We start from the raw sequence: 22,757 nt of genomic DNA, 5'->3' as shown, positions 1-22,757 counted from the left end.
CTTTAAAAAAATAATTTTTGTCTCTCTGCAGAGATTTTCCTACTGTTCTAGTTTGCTTTTCTGTTGCTGTGATAAGCATCAAGATCAAAAGTGGGGGAGGGGCCTTATTTCATCATTGTGGGAAGTGAAGCAGAAACCCAAGACAGGAACTGAGGAAAAAAATGCAGAAGAATTCTACTTACTTTCAGACTTGCCTTCTCTGCCTTGCTCAGCCACCTTTCTCATGCACAGACCTACTTGTCTGGGGGAATGGCGCCCCCCCCCCCAGTGGGCTCAGCTCTCCTGCACCAATCAGCAATTAGGAAAATGCCCCACAGACAAGCCCACTGGTCAGTCCAATGGAGGTAATTCCTAAATTGAGGTTCCTTCTCCCCAGGTGTGTCAAGTTGACAACTAAAGCTGACTGACACCTTTATTTGTGCGTTATACCATGCTTTCCTTTAAATCCTTGAACATTCCTATAATAGCATTTCTAATCCTTGTCTCCTACTTTAAACACCATTTTTATCCTTGAATGTGCTTCTATCGATGAGAAGTGGGGCTAAGGATCCCTCGTTCTTTTTGTTTTACTATAATGCTTATGAGTTCCTGTTGGCTGAAGACAATGCCCTTGAGCAGTCTATATGGCTTTTGGGTTGCTAGGATGTGTCTGCAGAAACCCTTTCCGCAAAGAAAAGGCACCCCAAGCTTAAGGCACAGTCATTCTGCTTCCTGACCTGAATGACTGAGGCATCCACCAAGAGTTGTACACCGTAGGTGTCTGGAGCTTTGAAGATTTTTACAACACTGTTCCACATCTGGAATCTTTATGATGCTCACAGCTCTCACTGGACGCTTCACAGCTGGCCTGAGAGAGTCCCACCCTGTTAGTGTGCAGCAGAGTCTTAGGGCTTGAAATTGCCTCTTGAGCCATGTTTGTGCATAACTGGAATGCTGTTCAATATGTTCCAAATGCCCCAGAAGCCACAAGCCTCATTTCAGTTCCTTAGCCAGATACAAAAGTCCCAAGCCAGAGAGAGAGAGAGAGAGAGAGAGAGAGAGAGAGAGAGAGAGAGAGAGAGAGAGAGATTACCTAATGTGGTGATTTGATATATTTGTTTATCTATCTATCTATCTATCTATCTATCTACCTATCTGATGACAAAAGTGTGGCACCCCCATGTCTTGACTATACTGGATGCCTACCTCGCCTTTCAATATCTATCTAATTATTCTATGATCATCTGTATGTGCCTTTCCCACAGAAGTGAAGTGGCTGAGCCTAGTGATTTGTGTGTCCTTGGTCCCTTCTCTACCTTTATGAGAGGACAACCCTCATCCTACAGGCAAGTAGGTTATTTAAGAGAAGCACAGAGTTCTGACATGCATGTTCAATATTGTCCTGTAATCAAAGACCACAATAAAAAGAGAAATGAAAGAACAATTTGTGAACCTGTAATCTCAAGAAATGAGTAAGCAAGTATCACCAAGGACTGGAAATGACCACTGAGGCTCTTAAGTGCTGGGCCATAAAGGACTGGAGTTGCAGACTGTGGTGGTTTGAATGAGAATGCCTCCCATAGGCTCCCTTATTTAAATGTTTGGCTCCCAATTGGTGGACTGTTTAGGAAGGATTAGGAGGTGTGGTCTTCTTGGAGGAGCTGCATCACTGGGGGGTGGACTTTGAGGTTTCAAAGGCCCGGGAAAGGTCAGGTCTCATTCTCCCTCTCTCTCTCTTTATGTGCCTCCTGCCTGCAGTTCAGGAAACATGCTCTCAGCTACTCATCCAAGGCCACACTCACAGCCATAACGATCACGGACTAAGCCTCTGAAACTAAGCAAGCTTCCAGGTAAATGCTTTGCTTTGTAAGTTGCCTCAGTCATGGTGTTCCTGCACAGTAATAGAAAAGTTAGCTATGACAGAGACCTAAGCAAAAACATTTAGGACCACATTTAGTAGAGCACTGACAAAGACTGATAAAGATAACCCTCTGAAGCTATCATTTAAATAAACATGCAAATAGGATGCCACTTGGAAGAGGGGATTTGGAAGGCATCCCTCCCTCATAAGGTCTGAAGATGAGGAGGTGTCACCTAGGTGAAGGGTGAACCTTTCTCTCTCCGCTTCACAGGACCCTGACAGAGGCTTGAGGTTTGCTTTGGGAATCGCAGTAAAGGGCAAATCCTTCATATGCTCTGGACTCCCCAGTGCTCTGGACCTTGTTCTGTCCCTTTGGGGTACATTTCTCTATTCTCATCATTTGAGAATTCAAATTATGCCCTGACGCTGTAGGTTGACCTGCCTTCCATGGCATGATAAGAGTTATAAATAATCATGTGATTGAGGAAGTCCTGGAAGGATTGCCTGGCCCTTCTTCATGCTGGTTGGCTGTAGCCATAACAACCGTTTGTCCTAGACCAAAGGTCAGCTTCTGCACGTCTTAATGGCCCTGTTCACAGTTCAATGTTCAGTAGCATAAAACTTCCTGTGAAGACACAGGTTTTAATACTCACAACGAAGTACTAGGCTTCCTTTCTAAACACTGGACTCCAAATGATAAGGCCCCCAAATATTCTAAGATTGTCACTGTTTCATCCCAGGGAGCTTTTTTCCTGAGAAAATGCCAACCACACAGAAAACGTTGATGTTCCTTTCTGGCTTTCTCACAAGCCTTGGCTCTGTTGTTGTCATCTGCTCAATACTGGGGACACAGGAGTGGATCGCCAGCAAGATTTTCTTCACGGATGTGATTTCCAATGGTACAATTATTATCACCTACGGTCTTTTCCGTGGAATAAGTACTCAAGATTTGAATGAAGGCCTCCAAGATCTGGACAAAAACTTTGAAGGTAAACATCACCTACTTTATACCTTTCTGCTTCTGGGTTAACTCACTCATTGGGGCATGTCCCATGAAAGTCTTCACTAACCAGGAAACTGGGACAGAGGGGAGGACATCCTATTGGGATGCTAGATGAGAGAAGCATGGGAAAATGGCAAAGTTGAAGGATCCAGAGGATCCTAGAAACCTACAAAAAGAACATTAGAAGAACATTATGATAGGCAGATTTGGGCCCCGGGGTCCCGTTCAAACTATGGCACCAGCCAAGGACAATACAGGCCGTAAACTTCAAACCCCTACCTAGATCTAGCCAATGGACAGGACATTCTCCACAGTTGAGTGGAGAATGGCGTCTGACTTTCACACGTACTCTGGTGCCTCATATTTGACCACGTCCCCTGAATGGGGAGACCTGGTGGCACTCAGAGGAAGGATAGCAGGCTACCAAGAAGAGACTTGATACCCTATGAGCATATACAGGGGGAGGAAGGCCCCCTCAGTCACAGTCATAGGGGAGGGGAGTAAGGGGAAAATGGGAGGAAGGGAGGAATGGGAGGATACAAGGGAGGGGATAACCATTAAGATGTAATATGAATAAATTAATAAAATAAAATAAAGATCACCTACTTTGAATTGGGATAGCAAGACTGGTTAAAACTCCCATGACTCTATAAGTGGGCCAAATAGCCATCAAAACTAATCTCTTCGAAGCCCCAAGCATAGCTATCATTGGATTAATTCATAATTCTGAAAAGTTGTTTATAATGTTTCCAGGCACCTTGACTCCAGTTATCTTGTTATCTTAAGAGTCTATACCATTCTAGCAGCAGCAGAGCCTGAATGGTACCTATCTAGTTTATTGACAAGTAAATAATTAAGTTAAAGTATGTGGGAGCTTTATGGTATTTAATAGCCATCAGGAGCAGCATTTTAAATGGCACTGGCCATAGGTTTTGACTTGGGGCATCCAGCTGCTTCCAGAAGTTCATACATAGTGAAAATGTTAAGCAGAAAATGTCAGCATCCAGTTCGTATTTCTCAGCTTCCTGAATGTACACTTTTGTATTCAAAGTATCTCATTGTTGGAAATGATATTTAATTCCTATTAATCCGATTACTTACAGGATTACTTGTTTGTCTCTCATTTCTGATATAATAATGTCTTTCAGTAAACACAAAATAAGAAGCTATTGAGGGTAAGTGGATGTAGCTACTTGAGTCTTGGATTTTGGGATCTAGCATTATTGTTCTTGAAATATAATAACCACATGTATACATTACTTAGCATATAAGTGCTTTGTATTGCGCAGTGTGGGGTCTGTATAGCTGTTTTTGGGTATTTACACTTTGAATTATGTGCCATCTACTGTCTTATGCCAGTGTAATGTTTGGTGCCTGTACTCTAGGACGGAGTTCTAGTGGGTTTATGATTTTGTTAATGAAATGTCAGCATGTTTCTAAGCTATCAACTTGTCTTTGGGTGGTAGGAAAACCACATCTTTTTTTTTTTTTTGCGGTTTCAGTTGCTTTCCCTCCTCTCCTGGTGCTGGCCACCGCCTCTCAGGAGGGTGAAGGGACCTGCTTTACAGCAACCAGGAGCTAAGATTTCAAAGCCCCTTTCAGCTTTCAGTAAGATTGTTTTTCGAAACCAAAAAGTATGCTGGTCTGTGAATCCTCTGGCACATTTCAAAGCTTTCAATCTGAGGCAGAGGTCTACAGCGTTGCTTTGGATCAGCTGATTCCATTTAGAGATTAATAGCCTCAATTCAAGCCCTGAGTCTCCAGCCAGGGGTGGGGCGAGCAAAGGACAGAAAAGGTCAGGCCTAGCAAACCAGCCCGCCCTATGTGAGTGGGAGTGAGCACTCTGGTATCTGCAGAGCAGGAACAGCCATAGTCAGGGGGAGCACAGTGTGGGTTTAGTGCCAGCTGAGCCTTTCCCCTCAGTATAGCAACAAAGGCTTGTATCACCTGTGCCTGGCTCTCTGTTTTTACCCTTTGCTACTGGAAAGCCACAATCTAACCAACTCCTAAACCTCACTGTCCAACCTCCCATAGTGACAGAGAGTCAACAGCTCCCCAGTGGAGGAAGACAACTGCTGTTTGGCATCTAAGGGCCATTCAGAGACTAATGGGATTTTCTATACCTGTGACTGTGGTAAGCACTGAACATGTACCCAGGTCTCCCCGACAGGAAGTCCTCCCTAGAATATGTAGATGATGTTAAGGAGCTCCTGTTGCTTACCCTGTCAACAGGACCAGTGAGACAGGAGCTACTCTCCTGCCAGTAAGTCAGAGTTGCAGTGCACAGTGTTAGCTGATCCTTGGTAGCAAAATTAAATCAGCACAAAATCAAATAGTCACTGTCCTGTTCAGCACTTATACATTGGTGCTTTCCCTTGAGAAGTCAAGTGTGTGAGCTTTCATTCTAGGGCCAGGACACACTGAAATCCTCAGGCAGCAAGGCATATCACCAGCCCCTGCACGGGGTCTAATATATTGTGTATATTTGGACTACAGAGTTTGAATCGAAAAAGCAGAATGGGCAGTAGCATTTAAGTGTCAAAAACATCCAGCCAACAATAGGTCAATGAGCTGAGAGGATGCGCAGACAGCCCCCATCAGGAAACTTTCTGCTGTGGAACTGGGCTGACAATGAGTTCAGGCTGGCTAGGTGGGTCCTGCTTTATCTAATCTCCAGGTGAGTGGCCTTTAACTCTGTCCAGCCATGAGTGGATGGTCTTCACCACGCCTAAGGTTCCAGTTATATAACTTCAGCTGGAAATCTCTGCCATGTGAGTGACGTCCTTAGACTTAGATACTGACAGGATCTGTGCATGGCTCCTCTGGTGAAATGCTCCCTAACTAGGGCAAGGGGAAGCTCCACCTCCACTGATATACAATGTCTCCACAGCGGCTGAAGGTGGGGTGGGCAACACAGTTCTGCAGATCACTAGGAGGGGCCGTGCTCACTCTCACCAGCATTTGCCTCTTGGGTGCCTTCTATCAGCATCCTGAGTGAAGGTATCCCCTTGACTCTGAGAACGCTATCAGGGCCCAAGGGGCATACTGTGTACTATTCCCCCAGGCTGGCAGGAACGAGACAATGTGTCACTTGTTTGTGACATCCCTCAGAAAACATCTCCAATATGACCCAGCCTACACCCTGACCTGACCAAGTGTCTTTACAGAATCACTTTGGCATCTAAGAGAATGTGGTCTCTCTTCCTATGGCACTAGGTCTCTTTGATCTTGGTCCCAAGAGCATCTTTGTTGGTAGATATGTGACACTTCAAACAGTCTCATGACAGCAGTGCTGACTCTGGCCTGGAGATGCAGTCTCCTGAGTGCTGCAAAGAATCCCTGCACTCCATCTCACCTGCCAATTAGAATAGTTTCAGATTGAGACTCTGTTCCTCTTGTTAAAGAAAAAAAAAATCTTACTGGATGCATTATTTTCCATGTAGCTATGACAAAACACCCGAGACAAATAACTTAAAGGAGGGAAGGCTTATTTTTAGTTCATGCTTTCAGGGGAATTCCAGCCCATTGTGGTGGGAAAGGCACGGTAGAGCAGGCAGCATGAGGTAGTTTCCTCACATAGTGTGGACCAGATAGCAGAAGGCACAAGCCAGAACCAAGGGGGCATATAACCTTCAAAGGCCTGCCCCTCATCATCTGCTTCTAGCTGCCAGTCTGTGTCTCCAGAAATCCTTAAAACAGTGCCCCAGGCTGGAGTCTGAGCCTTAAAATCTTGAGGACATTTTAGTCAGTCTATAACACTGGGTAGAATGGTTAACATTGGGTATCAGCCTGACAGGAAGTAGAGTTACCTAGGAGACAAGCCTCTGTGCCTGAGAGAGGCAGTTTCTATACTGGCTTAGCTGACATGGGAAGATCCACCCTAAATGTGGGTGGTGACATCTCTGGGGCTGGGGTCTCAGAATGCATAAAATGGAGAAGATGAGCTGGTCACCAGCATTCTTCTCTCTCTCTCTCTCTCTCTCTCTCTCTCTCTCTCTCTCTCTCTCTCTCTCTCTCTCTCTCTCTGCTGCCTGGCCACAGATGCAGTGTGTCTGGTTGTCCCAAGCTCCTGCCACCATGTTTTCCTACTGTGATGGATTGCACTCTCAGACTGTGAGCTAAAAGAAAGCCTTCCTCCACTAGATTGCTATCATTAAGCACCTGATTGCAGCCATAAAAAGAAAAAAAAAAGTGATGAACGCACTAAGTGGTTTTGGGACAAAGGGATTATAGTTCTGACTCAGGGTTGATGGTCAGTGGCCTTGCCTTGGCTGGATACTAGGTTGACACAAACTTAGGGCATTGCTTTCAAGCCCCTTGGTGGTAGGCTGCCCAAAGTTGATTTATTACAGACGGCTTAGGACACAGCCTTACAAATGAACCAAGGCTGGAGGCAAGTGTCAGGTTCCGTGGTCTCTGAGTGCTGCACTTAGGCCAAGGCCCAACCATCACAAATGGGCTGTCATCTGATCTGGCTTCTCCTCGTCCCTCAAGTGCCACTGGTGCCTAGTTCTTTTCTCAACGTTGCACTATTAAATCGAGCTGAATTGAGAATGTAAATGTAGGACAGAAACTCATTGCAAAGTAAAAATCACATGAGGCTGATTTTTGGAGACCATATGAAGGCCCCCTCCCCCCCCCCCCCCCGCCCCGACTCTGACTTCATCTCACGTGTCAAGACGTGTTTCCTGGAGAAGGACTGTTTATCCTTTTCCTTCTTGGAGGTGTGGCCACACTGGGAGGAAGAGATGGTGGGAATGGAGGGGACCACACAGGAGGGCTTAGTCACTTTTCTTCAAAGGCAATCTTGGCAACTGTCCAAGAGGCTGTGACGATGGCTGTGACTTCCTAGGAGGGCCAGGCCCTGCTCTAAGATCTGTCAGCACTGTGGTGCCCACTAATGTAAATGGTGCGCTGGATCAGGTCTCCGGTGGCCAGGTGTCCGAGGAGAGAGTGGACTCTGTTCCCACCTGCAGGGACAGTTTTAGCTACTTGTGTCAAAGGTAATTTAAGGAAGGAAGTGTTTGTCCTGGATCTCAGTTTGAGTGTACATCATGGTGGGAAAGCCACTGAGGTAGAAACATGAGGCTGCTGGAAAAATGCCATCTGCAGACATAACAGAGAGAGAGAGAGACAGAGACAGAGACAGAGACAGAGACAGAGAGACAGAGATAAGAGACAGAGAGGTGAATGCCGGCACTCAGCTTGCTTTCTCCTGTTTATTCAGTCCAGCGTTCATGGAATGGCACTTCCTACCTTCACGGTGAATCCTCCTGCCCCAACCTAATCTAGAAGCTCCCTCAGAGTCACGCAAAGAGGTTTGTTACCCTGGTGATTCTAGAGCCTCTAAGTCCACAGCATCAAGCCTCACACTCACTCACACTCAGTGTCTGTGGACTTACAGAGAACAAGACTTGGAGCTGGAGGGCAGGTGGCAGGTGGGACCTGAATGGGTGAATCTTATCCTGTGGGGAGCTGGGTGTCTGGACGCCCAGCTGAGATGTCTGCTGGCTGGGTGCTCATCTCTGTGGCTGACTGATCTTGGCTTCTTTCCTAGGCCATAAGAATCATGGCAATTAGCTCCAATTGTGAGGGGTCTCTTGATTCAGAAGCATGTCCCTGGAGAGAGAGAGAGAGAGAGAGAGAGAGAGAGAGAGAGAGAGAGAGAGAGAGAGAGACAGACAGAGACAGAGACACAGAGAGAGAGAGAGAGAGAGAGAGAGAGAGAGAGAGAGAGAGAGAGAGAGAGAGAGAGAAAATGCCATTTATCTGCTAATTTTATGGGGAGGAAGCAGCTGTCAGGTGCCTGGAGGGTAATTGTTACTGCATTCTAGCGAACTCTCCCAAAACCTTCAGCTATCATTGTCTGAGTTCTAAGGCAGAAGCTGCTGGAAAGACATAGCTGTCACATCTAGGTGTCAGGGAATTCAGGAATAATTTTTATAATGCAGCAGTTAAAATTAAGATGAATTGTCCCCCAAGTACGTAGGGAAGAGTATGAGTCAACAGCTCCAAATTAACTCTCTGGAAAATGATGTCTGCTAAACCTTATTGAAAGTCAAGGCAGAGCTGAACTTGATTGTCGCTTTCTGTTTCTTTTGGGGTATGTGTGGGTGTCACATGTGTGTGCACATGCACATGTATGTGCAAGTGCTCCTGCATGAGTGTGCACACATACATGGAAGCCAGAGATCAACGTTGTATGTCTACCAGTTATGTCCCTTCTTGTTTTATTTATTTTTTTTTACTTTTATGTGTATGAGTGTGTGTGTGTGTGTGTGTGTGTGTGTGTGTGTGTGTGTGTGTGTGTGTGTGTGTGTGCTTGCACAAGTTTATGTGTGAATGTAGGAGCTCAAGAATGCCAGAAGCAGGTATTGGCTCCCCTGTCATGGGAGCCTCCTTGTGAATGCTGAAAGCAAGCTGATTCCTCTACAACAATAAAGATTCTTTTTTGTTTGTTTTGGATTTTGTTTGTTTGTTTGGTTTGTTTTGTTTTTTGAGACAGGGTTTCTCTGTGTAGCCTTGGCTGTCCTAGACTCACTTTGTAGACCAGGCTGGCCTTGAACTCACAATGGTCCAACTGCCTCTACACCTTGGTTTTTGCCACATTGTTTCTAATGGAACCTGGAGCTCACTGATTCTGCTGGGCTTGCTGGGTAGGAGGCTCCGGGCATTCTCTCGTGTCTGTTCCCCCGGGGCTGGGATTTCAGACACTGTGCCTGGCTTCTTTTTTTAAAACATAAGTCCTGTGGGGATTGAACTCAGGCCTGTATGCCTTCAGGGCAAGCACTTCACACACCTTTTGTGGTCACTCTTTAACCGAATATCCCATTTGCAAATGAACATTCACTTATAGCTGTGAGGCAGAGAGATACTCAGAGAATTCCAGATGTTTGGGACACAGGGCATGTTCTTCACACTCAAGTTTCCGTTTTTGACTTAAATATTCCAGTTTTGTCCTTGACTACAGAACTCTGCCAAGGAGAGAGGGGGAGGGGAGCTCTTTTGTCCCCAGCCAACTTCCCTTGAGATGGAAGGTAGTTTCCTTCTGACTTGGCTGCTGGGGACAAGGAAGTGGATCCACAGTGACCTGGGCCACCTCCCTCCAGTTTCAAAATCAGCACATTTTGAGTTAGTACAAGCAAAAACGTCTCAAACATGGCGTTTCTACAGAACGCGGGGAAGCAGGCAAGCCTTGGTTAAGTCAGGGACAAGTACAGCGCCAGCCCAGATGCCTTTGAGAGCTTCAGTTGGACTACAGGGCAGAGAACATAGGCTAGGAATCAATCCACCCACGGAGTCACTGACAAGTCACTGAAAGTCCAGTCACCATAACAGGAAGGAGGCGTTGCCTACGGCAGCTGAGCTTTGCCCGTGTGCGTCAGTGGAGTGGAATGCTCTACAGAGGTGGTGGGCGGGCTCGGTCCACTTGCCGAAAAGCTGGTGTTCCTCTTCTCCTGTGGCCTCTGTTCTGGAGCTAGCAAGGCATGCGTGTCAATGTTTATGATGAGTTGCGGCCAATGTCTCCTGCCCCTCCTTTCTGCGCGTCCCTCGGCCCTTCCAGCCAGTTCCCTTCCAGGAGGTGCCTGCTCTGGGGTCAGCCACACACTACTCAATATTTTAGTCACCTATCTTTCATGCCTACTTTGTCTAGTAGGAAGATATTGAAGATTTAGAAAAGTAAATATGAAGACTTAAGATGTTTTGTCCGCAACATACTGTTTTTATTTATTTATTGTGTGTGTACATGCACAGGTGTGCTATAGCACGCAGAGGACAGAGAAAAACTCATAGAATTCAGTTCTTTTTTCCACTCATTTAGGTCCTAGTGATTGAAATCAGATGATCCCCTTGGTGGCATAAACTTTACCACATTGCTGGCGCCAAACCTGGTTTTTAATAGTGCCATTGGATTAATCGGCTTCTTGTGATACCTATAACAAATGGTTTTATTAATGAAATGATTGCTGGAGACATTTTAAGAGTAAAAATATTTTTTGTTGTTGTTGTTTAAAAACAAATGAGCAAACTTAGGCTGTTTTCACCCAAACTGGAATTAGTACATACATATTCTTACACAAGGTAGATGCGGATCGTGGAGTCCTGTGTCAGATCACTCAGAACCACCATTCAAAGGTAGGGGATGGTGCTATTGTAACTTTTAGCCTCCATACAATCTAACTTAGGCCTAGAATGTTTTCAGCCTCTGAGACTTACTGCTGAATAATCTCACCCTGTCTAGTTCTTTCTGAGCTCTTAGCTGACTGGCTCAACTCAGCTGTTCTGGCTCAAACTCCTCTCCTAGCTGACTGATTGAATCTGGATTCTCTCAGTTCCTCACTGAATAGCTGTACTTGGCCTCAAACTAACTCCAGCTATCTGTTCTAACCTTCTGGCTCCTTCTCGATCTCTGGTTCGTCTGTCTTCACTGGTGTCTAGCTTGCTCTCTCTTCAACCTGTCTCTGTAAAACTGTCCTGGTAAAATTGCCCCCCTCCCCTTCTCTCTCTGTGTTGCCTCCTTTTAAATAATCTCTCCTTCCTCTCTGTTCTCAAGAGACTTGGATATATACTATTATGTCAAATTTTTCTTTGATTCATCACTTTGTCTGCCTCTCAATTAGCCACTACTATCAAACATGGCTGCTTCCTTCTACCAACTAACTTTACCTTCATTGTTTGGGATTAAAGGTGTGTGTTAATGGGATGTCTGTATTCCAACCAGATTAGCCATGTTGCTAGATTACTCAACCCTACTCTATAGGCTAGAATCACCTCAGTGAAGGCCTTTTTAAAAAAATTATTTTATTTTATTTTATTCCTGCATGTATATGTATATATCACGTGCCCATAGAAGTCAAAAGAAGGTGTTGACTCCTCTGGAACTGGAGTTACAGATAGTTGGTGGTAGGAGTCGAACTCATGGTCTCTGCAAGAGCAACCAGTGCTCTTACTGCTGGGCCATCTCTCCACCCCCACCCTACAGCCCACTTCCTTACACAAGTCTCAATCACATAGGGGGCTCTCATTTTCCTTGAATGTTCAGAAAGGAGACATGGGTGCATGGTGTGCAGTTCCACAGTGAACATTTGAAGCAGGCGTAAAATTATGGGTCCTCAGAGCAGGGCTTGATGCACAGAGAAGGGACGGAGAGGGGTGCCTTGCTAGAGAGGGTGCTGGTGGCCCATGGTAGGACATGGTTCGCAGATGCTTTGTGGTTCCCGCTGCCCCATGGGAGTTTCCAACATACAAGCAGCCCTGGAAACTAAGAATCCACCTCTACCTTGCTAGTTCCTGTTCTTTAAAGCTGTGTCTACCTAAGGGTGTGAACGTCTCCACATTCCTGGGGACCAGAGAAACTGGAAGAGGAAGAAAGCCTTTGGTTAGTTGTAACTCACGCCCCTTTGGCTACAATGGTGTGCAGTTTCCAGTGATTTTGCTAGTGCCGATATAGTCAACACCACAACGCCCCGCCCCCCCCTACCTCCACCCCCCCCCCATTCCTTGGGACTTCACAAACTATCTCTATACTCTTCAGTGTGTGATCCTGACACACACTGACAACCACTGAAAATTCTCTGTATACCTAGGAAGAGCACACCTGTCACATCTGGTCTTTTGTGTGGGAGTAGAACAGGAAGTGGAGGAGGTAGGTGCCCTGGAAAACAGCTGTTAAAGCTCAGAAGCTCCTGCATCTGAGGACTCACAGCCCAGGGCACCTGCATTGTGTTTTCCATGGATGTAGATCCACTATGGCGCTTCTTTTCATTTTAAGATATATGCCAATGTTGTTTTGTAACGGGCTCTCAGTTTGGAAGGTAGTCTGAGGGCTAATCAGAGGGTGGTGTTCCCAGCTGACTCCAGTTTTAGAGCCAGGGAGGTGAGAACCTGGACCCAGAGAAGGCACCCAGATTTGCCACAGCAAGAAACATTTTCCTGTTGCCACTGCTAGCTATTGGCTAGCATGTCTCTGATTACTTCTGCCAGGACTTATTTTCCTGGTATTGGTTTGTTTGTTTTTCTGTCAGCTCATCCTGGCTCAGAATGAGCCTGGCTTAAATTCTACTAAGCCACAGGGTTTATGAGATCCTCCTTGCACATGGCTTTGCACCCTATGGGTTTCTGCCAGAAGCAATTAGTTCTCAGAGCTGAAAGGAAGCTATGGTGACAGGTTGCCATTATCCTGCTGGCAAGGCTTTGAGTGCAGAGATTGCTGAGGGAGGAAGCTGCAGGTATGAAGGACACCCTCTGCTAGGACTTGAAAACTAAGATAAACATCTAGCCACTGTTTTGTTTTTTGTTTTTGTTTTTGTTTTTTTAAACAAAATCCCAAATGTTCAATTTTACCAATAAAGACTCAGGAGCCAGATGCTGGAGATAAAGCCCACTAGCTCAGAGAGGCAGAGAAAACAGCTAGCTGACCTTCCTACTCATCTGATGTCCTCGAAGGAAAAAGTTCCTTCTCTTGCTCCCTGCTGTCTTAAAAAAAAAAAAAAAAACTCTCAAACTGAATATCCCTTCTTTCTACTTCCTGTGGATCTCTCTATCTGTCCACATGACTTCCTCTCACTCGCTATGGTTATTTTTCCCCCCTATATTCACTCTTTGTCAACTGGTTGCTTACTCAGCCTCTTGACCTATGTTTGGCTTTATTTAATCCTCTTTACAGAAAACTCTTGGATTAAAGGCGTGTGCTGGGGATGAGCCACACCACAACTAGAAACGGGTTTTTCCAGTACACAGTCTCAGGGTTCACAGTGTGACCAAATATCCTGCAACACACCACCTTCAGTGTTGTGGTTACATGGTCAAGTAAAGTCACTGACTGGCTTGCCACAAGGCCAGTCTCATTCTGCGTGTTTGCGTATGTTCCTGTATACACGTGTGCACGCAATGTGACTATGCAGGTGCACATGCATGTACATACGAGTACATTTGGAGGCAAAAGGTCAACTTCAGATGTCATTCTTCAGGTGATGCTCATCTTGGTTGTTGAGGCAGGGTCTCTGGGTAAACTTGGCGCCCACCAGTTCAACTAGACAGGCTCTTCAGGGAGCCCCAGGATTCACCTGCCTCTGCCGTCGTCTCCTTAACACTGAGATTGCTAGCTCTCACCACCACGCCTGGCTTCTTCAGGTGGGTTCTGGGAATTGAACACAGACCTAGGGCGTCTACATCAGATACAATACTGACCGAGCCATTCCCTGAGCCCGTGCCGTCTTGATTTTGCAGGATGAACAGCATACCGCTTCCTTCTCTGACACCATACCTTCCCTACCTTGGCTGTATGTAGGATTTGTATTCTGCACTGTGCATTCACCAAACATTGCATTAGTTTTAGGGATATTGGACAATTCTTCCGAGAAGTCTCTGCATTTGGTGGCCATCCTATTCCTGGTCCTGAGTCTGGGAGCTTCCGTGTTGAGCTCAGTGTTCACTTTCTACAACAGCATCAGCAACCCTTACCAGACGTTCCTGGGTCCTATGGGCGTCTACACCTGGAACGGACTCAGTGGTGAGTTTCCTGAGAAGATGCATGTGCACATACATACATACATGCACACACATGTACACATGCACTCCTAGGTGTACACACAGGTACATTGATGCACGCTCATGAACACACAGGCACACACATTAGCTCCCCAGAGTTGCCATGCCTCGGTGGCCAATCCACAGAGCCAGGGAAGAATGCCATCTGGGTCCAACACTCTTCTGGTGGGCTAGGGTGCTGTGTGGTTGCTAGGTGATTTTTGTTATTTTGTGGGTGGGTACTGGGGTAGAGGATGGAGTTCAGATGGGGAGTGGATCCTGTTGTAACTCAATCAAAAGACTCTTCATGGGTTTTGTCCATGCACTGCACCCCCACATCTGCCCAATGGGACTGAGACTCAGAGGTTAAGGGACTTGGATACAAATCCACATATAGGTCCCCAGTGACAAGGGCCTTCATTAGTGACCAGACCTCACTCACTGACAGGGTAAACAGTGAATTGATCTTAGTCTCACTCATGCAATTCGGAGCCAACAGACTCAGTAGCCTCAGAAATGTTTGAATCTGAAGATTCTGTTGTGAGAAGTCTGTTTCCCTTCATCACTGTATATGCTGATTTTTCAGTGTGTGTTCTATAGGTACACAGTTGGTTCGATCCTCTTAAAGATTGGATATTGGGGCGAGAGAGATGGCTCAGTGGTGAAGAGCACTGGATGCTCTTCCAAAGGGCTCAGGTTCGAATCTCAGCACCCACGCAGTTCAAAACTGTCTGTAATTCCAGTTTCAGGGGATCTGACATCCCTCACACAGACATACATGGAGGCAGAACACAATAATAATAATAATAATAATAATAATAATAATAATAATAATAATAATAATAATAATAATAGTCAGATGTACATATCCTGAACTCTGGCAGCTCTAGAGGAAAGAAAGGCCTGCCATTTCCCAAGAGTTAGGAGAGTGTCCTGGGCCCAGGACTCCCCCACTGACATGACCTGATCATGGGTTGATAAACTGACCCATTAAGCTGACTAAGGCTACTTGTTCATATTGGAGCTGGGTCCAGGTCATCTATTTTACAGCTTTAGAGGCACATGGGGGAGGAGGAGCAGGGTCCCAGAGAAGGGCAGATGACAAGAGGCTAACTTGGGCCTATACTGCCCTGTTTGCAGCACATGGGACTTCTAGCTGGTCTCCTCAAGGCTGTAGCCTTTTCACTTTTCTTCTGCAGTGGGGGACAGACTGACACATGTCCATGGAGGAAAACAAAAAGAGGTGTCTGGACAGTCTCCCCTCAGCCCTGTCTACATCTAGCCACAAAAGGCTATGTGGTGGGGAGAGAATTGCCACACATTCCCTCTATCTCAGGGCTACATTCTAACACAGAGGGAGAGGCTATGGAGTGGGCAGGAAAACCACCTGTAATGGGCGTGTGAGGGGCAGCATTGTGACCTGGGTCTAGAGGAGGCTTTTGGGCCACCACAGGAGTTGGGAGTAGCCTTTTGTGTCCTGATGCTTAGTAAGCCAGATTCCGTGTTCACATGCCCTCAGAGAGCCCTGATTTTTCTCTCCTTATCTGGAGGGTCACGGGGTTTAGCGAAACCTTGGTTTGCAAGAGGCTGATCCTGTAAGAAGGCTTCTGTGCAGAACTGACTGGCCTGTGGGGCATAGTGAGAGGAGGGATGATATCAGACTGACTTTCAGGACCAAGGAGCCAATGAGATGCTATAATCCCCTGTGGCGCTAGGCTTGCCCATGTTCTCCTGGGCTGACAGGTGGTGAGTAGGCCCAATGGGCAGAAGAGGAAGGGGATTCCGTCCTTTGCTTCCGGGGGAGAGAAACAGCAGTAACACTGCCTGGGGCTTGCACCCCGACATCTGCTCCCACTGGCTCAGTGTGGCTGGGGTTGGCCACAGGGGAGTTTAAAGGTAAGTAGAAAGGAGGTTGGACCGAGAGAGACCTTCACAAACTGTCTCCACCATACACGTTGTTTCTCAACTGGAGAACACAGAAAGCAGTGAGTGGATACCACGGGCCAGCGGAGGCTGGCCCTGCCAGAATTCCAAGTCCTCAAACCCTTGAAAACTGGCTCCCCATCCACCACAGCCTCCAGGAGCCCTTCAATCTACAACTCTCAAGAAACTGTACAGGTAACCAGGCCTAGAAATGCAAGCCTATCCTTCCAGTCAGTGGAAGGCTGAGATGGGAAGATGCCTCAAGTTCAAGATCTGTCTGGCTACAGAGGAAGGTTAAGGCCCTGTGCAACATAAGTAATGAAGAGGATTGGTGCGGTTCAGGGGTAAAGCATTTGCTTACTGTTTCTGAGGTTCCGTATTTAATTTCCAGTGCTTCAGGAAGGACTGGGAAAGAAAGGGAAGGAGGGGAGAAGAAAGGGAGGGAGGGAGAAAGGAAGAAAAGACATTCAGGTAACCAGAAACAGCGCGAAGCCCATGGCTCCAAGGCATCTGCCTCTAAGGTGCCCAGGTAGGTGGGTGTCTGTGTGCCTGCCCTTTCCTGTGCAAATCAAAGCTCCAGACAACTCACCTTAGGATAAAGGTACTAGCCTTGTGTTCATTCCACCACTTTATGATGAATTAGTCTTTTTATAAGAAGAAACTTCACAAGAGGAAAATGAAGGATAATGAAGGCGTGAGAGGCGCCCAGTGAGCATCAGAGGCACAGGACTTTTGTTCATGCAGATAATTAAGAAATAAAGCCATTATTTTATGGGTGAGGTGTGTCGTAAAGGGCTGTTCAAACATTCTCTTCATGCAAGGCCCCTAATTAGGTTTTCTCAGAGGACCATTTGGGGAGCTTCTATGGCAACGGGTCAGGACACAGCTTGATGCCCGAGAGTTCACTGGGGTGTACTCATTCTGTGTGCGTCAGCAGATTGAGTATCCCCAATGGGCTTCATCTTGGGGATCTCCCTGACATCAGACCCTACCTGGGCATGAGCAACCATCTTTACTCTCATCCTCTCCCAAAGTTTTTTTTTCATTCTAGCATTACTGGTATATGAATCGCTGCCACATACATAACCCACTTACGATATGCTGTCCGTTGGGTTTTGTCATGTTCTTAGACACTACAGAGGTCACTACGCATCATTTTCCAAATATTTTCACCAGCTGGAAGAGAGACCTTATGTCTCCTGGCTACTCTCTGCCTTTCACCTACCTAAGCAACTATAAATCTGCTTTGCTGTAGATACTTCCTGGTTCAAAGCTACACTCGGCTGAGTCATGCAGAGTGAAGCTTCTGTAGCAGCTGTCTAGAGCTTCCCAGAGTCCATGTCCAGCACTCGAGAGCCTCTGGTTCTCTTGGCAGGCCTCACTCCTCACAGTTGGAGATGTGCCTGACCCGCTGTCTTTTCCTGCTCTTGTGGAGGTGGCTTTTTTTACTTGTGATGCTAGTGTTTTCCCAAGTCTTGTTTGTCCATTTGTATCTCCCCATACAGTCGCCATATCCACTCTCTATTGCCTGTCCACTCACTCACACCTGCTACATATGTGACCTTAGGGCACAAGCTGTGAGGTAACCCAGTTGCCCAATGATAGGTTTCTGACAGGATCTGAGCCTGCAGGTCAGACACTGCTCTGAATAATATTTAGTATTTCATGCCTAGAATCTAGTTTATATCTCACATCTTATTTTTACATTCTCCTTCATCCTAAAACACTATAGAACCCTATTCAATAAATGCATTTGGATTATGTATCCCATAAAGAAAACAAATGATATTAAAATGCTCCGGGATGTTAAGAGTGACGACTGTCCAATCGTGAGGACCAGAGTTCAAATCCCACCCCCACCCTGTGGGTAGTTCACAAACACCTATAATACCTGCTCTAAAGGATCTTACGTCTTATTCTGATCCCTAGGTATGGACACTTACACATATGTGTGCATATATTCACCCAGACACAAATAAAATAAATTTAAAATATGCATCACAAGGATAGGTTGATGGCTCAATGGGTAAAGTGATTGCTGCAGAGAAATAAGAAGCTGAGTTCAGATCCCCAGCATCCAGGAAAGAAGCCAGGAAAGTGGTGCACATCTGTAACCACATCCCTGGACGGGCAGTGACAGGGGCTCTGGGAGGCTTGCTGCTAAAACAAGGAATTCCAGGTTCAATGGGTGACTCTGCCTCCACCCTCTGTCTCAAAAAAAAAAAAAAAAAAGATGGAGAGCAATAGAGAAAGATACCTGGTGGTGGTCTTTGGCCTTTACATATGCGCACATGCATGTGTGTATATTCCGACTCATACCACAGAAATGCACGCATGTGCCTGCTCACATGCATAGACACAAACAACATTAGGAGCGCCTCGCTGTGTTATTCACCAAGCTCAATCTTATTTGCAGCATTCTTTGTGTTCCTGGCCATGGTTCTGTTCGTGGGGAATGTGGAGTCCAACCATCTCTCCGAAAAACTGTCCCAGAAGCTTTATCCAGGGACCACTAATGAGAGAACAACCCACACTTACGGATACTCATTTTGGCTCATTCTGCTTGTCATCTTTCTGTGTATTGTCACTGTGATCATCATCATTTTCTATCAGAAGGCCCGCTACCAGCAGAAGCAGGAGCAGAGGAAGCCGGTGGAGTATGCGCCCAGGGATGGCATTTTATTCTGAGTCCTGTCTCACATCACATTTGTACTGCCTCTGCCAGTAGTAACTGGAAAGCTGCATGGGAGAGTAGCTGTCAGGGGCCATAGCTTCTGCAACCATGACATCATGTCCTTCTTAGATGACCACTTGCACATTTCTCCACAGGGATCCCTCTGGAAAGAGTTTTCTCACAAGGCCAAGAAAATGAATGGGAAAGGCTGGGGTCTAGAGTGCTCCAGAGGGAGTGATCTGGAGCCTGTGGGCCCTTCCCACTTGGCCTTGCTCCCCATAGTAATAAATAAATGTCTGTGGGTTTTTTTGTCTTTCCTATGACCAGCTTAACGGACTGTAGCTCCTGTGAGTGGTCTTCAGGAAGGATCGGGCACTCCACTATAAGAAAAAAAGGTTCAGAGGCATTTTGAACTTTTTTTTCCCCAGTATTGAATTAGATACAAAAGGATAAAGGATGAAATGACCTTGTGTTTTGGTCCCTTGGTGGCTGTCGTGGCTTGCAGGCTTAGTTCTGTTAATCAGGGCTAGACACGTATAGAACTTAGGCCTCGGGAAGCCCCGTATAAGCAGGTTAGAGGTAAAATATAGCCATCGTGGCCCCTTTCTTCCCCAGTAGGTAGACTGGGAATGGCACTAAAATTCATACTACATTTTTTTTCCAGTAAGATATTTCCTCTGAAAAAAATCTAATTGAGAACCCTTCAGCCTTGACTGTTGTACAAGTTGCCACAGTGAAAATGGGTAGGACTGGAGAGTGACCCCACCCTGTCATGTGTTGATGGAGTCATAAAGAAGCAACTCTGTGACAAGTGGTGGATCCTCGAGGACAAATGGCCTTCAACACTCAGACTCAGAGACGTGAACTGGGTTCTCACAACATGGGCAGGAGCATGCTGGGCCCTCACCCCCGGTGGTATTTACTGTCAGGCAGATGAGACAGGCATTTAATAAGCATTGACTTAACTCCAGTTAGAACAGTTGCTTAGGCTTGGAAGTCATCCCTCCATTGGAGAACACCAAAGGGCCAAGCAAGATGTACAAGGCCCTGGCTGCCATCCCTAGCTCCATAGAAATAAAACAAACACATAGCTACAAAACTGTGCTTGTGGTTTGAAAGGATGGCTCTCTATCACGCCCTACTTTGAAGACCTATTAATTCAAGATTACTCTTATCTATTAAGTTATTAAAAGTTTATTTTATTTCCTTTGTTGTGTGCACATGTGCACTTGCCATGATGTGTGTGTCTGTGTGTCCCTGTGTGTGGAGGTCAGATGGCAGGCTTCAGGAATTGTTTCTCTCCTTCTACCCTATGAGACCTGGGGATCAAACTCAGGTCGTCAGGCTTGGTGGCAAGCACATTTGCCCACTGAGCTATCGAGCTATCTTGGGGGCCTACTCTTAAATTATTGTAAAATTTGGGTTTGGGCAACAGTGGCTTAGTGTGTGGAAATGCTTGCCACCAAGCCTGATGACTCTAGTCCCTCTCTCAAGACCCACATCACAGAAAGAAAGAGCTGACTCCTGTAAGTTGTTTTCTGCCCTCCATGTGTGTATTCTGGCATGGGCATGCCCATAACCACAATCATACTTCTCAAGACAATACAGAAAATATATACATGAATATAAACAAAATAAAATTTAAAATGATTCATTCTTGTTCATCTAAAAATTTTGGATATATTTTAAAAATATGATCTTAAAAAAATAAATTCTGAGTCTAAAACATTTATATTATTCAAAGGCCTGAGTTTTCTATTAGATTTTTTAAAAATGTGGCCATGGAATGAAGAGGAAGCAAATGTGGGTGCTGGCCCGTGTCTGTGACCCCACCTATCACAAAGCAGAAGATTGCCATTCCTTTAGTCAGTCCGATATGGTGGGAGTTCCAGGTAAGGGCTTCATAAAGAGACTGTCACAGTTTGAATGAGAAATATGCCACATTTGCTCAGGTATTTGGATACTTTGTCCCCAGGCGATGGCACTGCCCAATATTATGGAATCTTTATAGGGTGCAGCCTTGTTGGAGGAAGTATATCCCTGGGGTGGGCTTTGAGAGTTCATGGCCTTATCTCACTTCCTGCTTGCTCTCTCTGCTTCCTGTTCCTGGTATCTGCCCTGCCAGTTGCTGTCATGTCTCACCACCATTGTGGACTCACCTTCTAGAAGTATAAGCCCAAATAAAATCTTTCTTGGTAAGTTGCGTCAGCCATGGTATTTTATCTCACCAAGATAAAGTAATGAATACAGATGGCCTTGCCTCAAGCAGGCAAGCATGCAAACACACTACTTTGCCTTGGGATAAGGTGAGTTACAAGGTTCGTACACATATTCCAAAGAAAGAATGTGAAACACTGTGCTCACCAGGTGCGTATTCTCAGGCAAGAGACTGTATTGTCAGCTCTTTGGGAAACTGGGACAGAAAGATAGGGAATTCCAGGCGAGCCTGGGCTGCTTAGCAAGATAGTTGAGGTTAAAAAGAAAAACAAAGAAATGGGAAGAAAAATGTAAAATAAAACGAGATATTATGCTCACTGACAATAAGAAGATGGCACTTGGGGTAATAACTTTAGAGAAGTCAATACTTTACATTATACCAAAAGAACTGGGCTCCCCTTCTCAGCCGGGGTTTGCAAAGCACTGTGGGAGATGGGGTGGAGGATGCAAATGCTGCCAGCGTCAGAATTTGGTTTTATTAATGCAGCAGTGGTAGGAGTTAGGTAGAGCTGGAATCTGTGTCCTCTTGGACATGACTTTTGATATGTGTGAAGGTGTGGGGTGCAGGGGGGCTTCTAAATCACAGTCCTACATCCAGCCTGTGTGATTATTCAGTTTTTTTGGCATGCTCTAAATGTCACAGTGAAATGATAGGTATACATCTCTGCTCCCTCTTGCATTCTGAAGTCTCTCAAAGGCTTGAGTGCTGGGAAGGGCAGGCTATGTCCCTTGGAGTTGCCTCCCACACCCACCTAGGGCTCCTCCGCACCCTCTTTCTCTCACCTTGGAGCCAGCCCATGGGCTTCTGTGTGGACTTGAAGTCAATTCACCATTATCTAATGTCATGTCTTCTACAGTCTAAATAAGCAACTGGCCCAGCGTGAAGAAAACAGGGCTGTCACTCCATCTGGGAGAGGAGTGGGCCTCCTTGATCTCTTAGCACCTCTGTCCTCTCTCAGCCAGGCAACTTAGAACCCTAGGGACTTGTCAGGATGGCACTGTGTGGGGAGATATGCTCAGACAAGGTCACAAGCCGGTGTGTGGCAGCTGAGCCCTCATGCAGCTGGAGAAGGTGTCTCTGCTCTCTCAGTTACATGGCTGTCTGGCTGGAGGAGCTTCTGTGAGTAGCTTTGCCACCTCACTGCCAGCTGTGGGAAGTGGCAGAGTCCGGGTCGTTGCTCCTCCCTTAGCTCCTTACTCATGAGTAAAGCATGACTGAGTAGCAGGAAGGACACCCGGAGATAATAGGCATCAAATGGGGAGCCCTTGGAGCCAGGCTTCCGGGAATCACCAAAGAGATGGGAGGACAGCAGCTGTGTAATGCCCTGGCCTGATGAGAAGGGCCTGAGAGCACATGCCAATGGCAGTGCTCCACTCCCAGAACCATGGGCCGGCAGTTTGTGTGGAAGGAGAAGAAGATCCCAACACTGTCGTCCTTGGATTTTACAGGCTACATAGGTCGCCCAGCTCTGCAGGGGACTAGGCAATGCACAGAAAACCTAAGCTCTCAAGCCCTCTGCCCCTACCGCCCCCCACATGGGACCTAGTGCTATGAACAGCCAGGGACAAAA

At 46.3% G+C, this 22,757-nt stretch overlaps 1 protein-coding gene across 1 annotated transcript; it reads left to right on the top strand.

Moving 5' to 3' along the window:
• Positions 1–2,438: 2,438 nt before the first annotated feature.
• Positions 2,439–19,205, top strand: Clrn3 (clarin 3). Its single transcript, XM_051145487.1, has 3 exons — positions 2,439–2,829; positions 14,176–14,355; positions 18,712–19,205. Exons 1-3 carry the CDS (start codon positions 2,601–2,603, stop codon positions 18,981–18,983), a joined length of 681 nt encoding a protein of 226 aa, XP_051001444.1. The 5' UTR covers positions 2,439–2,600; the 3' UTR covers positions 18,984–19,205.
• Positions 19,206–22,757: the final 3,552 nt, after the last annotated feature.

Source organism: Acomys russatus, chromosome 5, assembly GCF_903995435.1.
Source record: "Acomys russatus chromosome 5, mAcoRus1.1, whole genome shotgun sequence".
In the NCBI taxonomy this organism is placed as follows: domain Eukaryota; kingdom Metazoa; phylum Chordata; class Mammalia; order Rodentia; family Muridae; genus Acomys; species Acomys russatus.
Note: the sequence above shows the minus strand (reverse complement) of the source record. Positions and strands in the feature narration are given on the sequence as shown.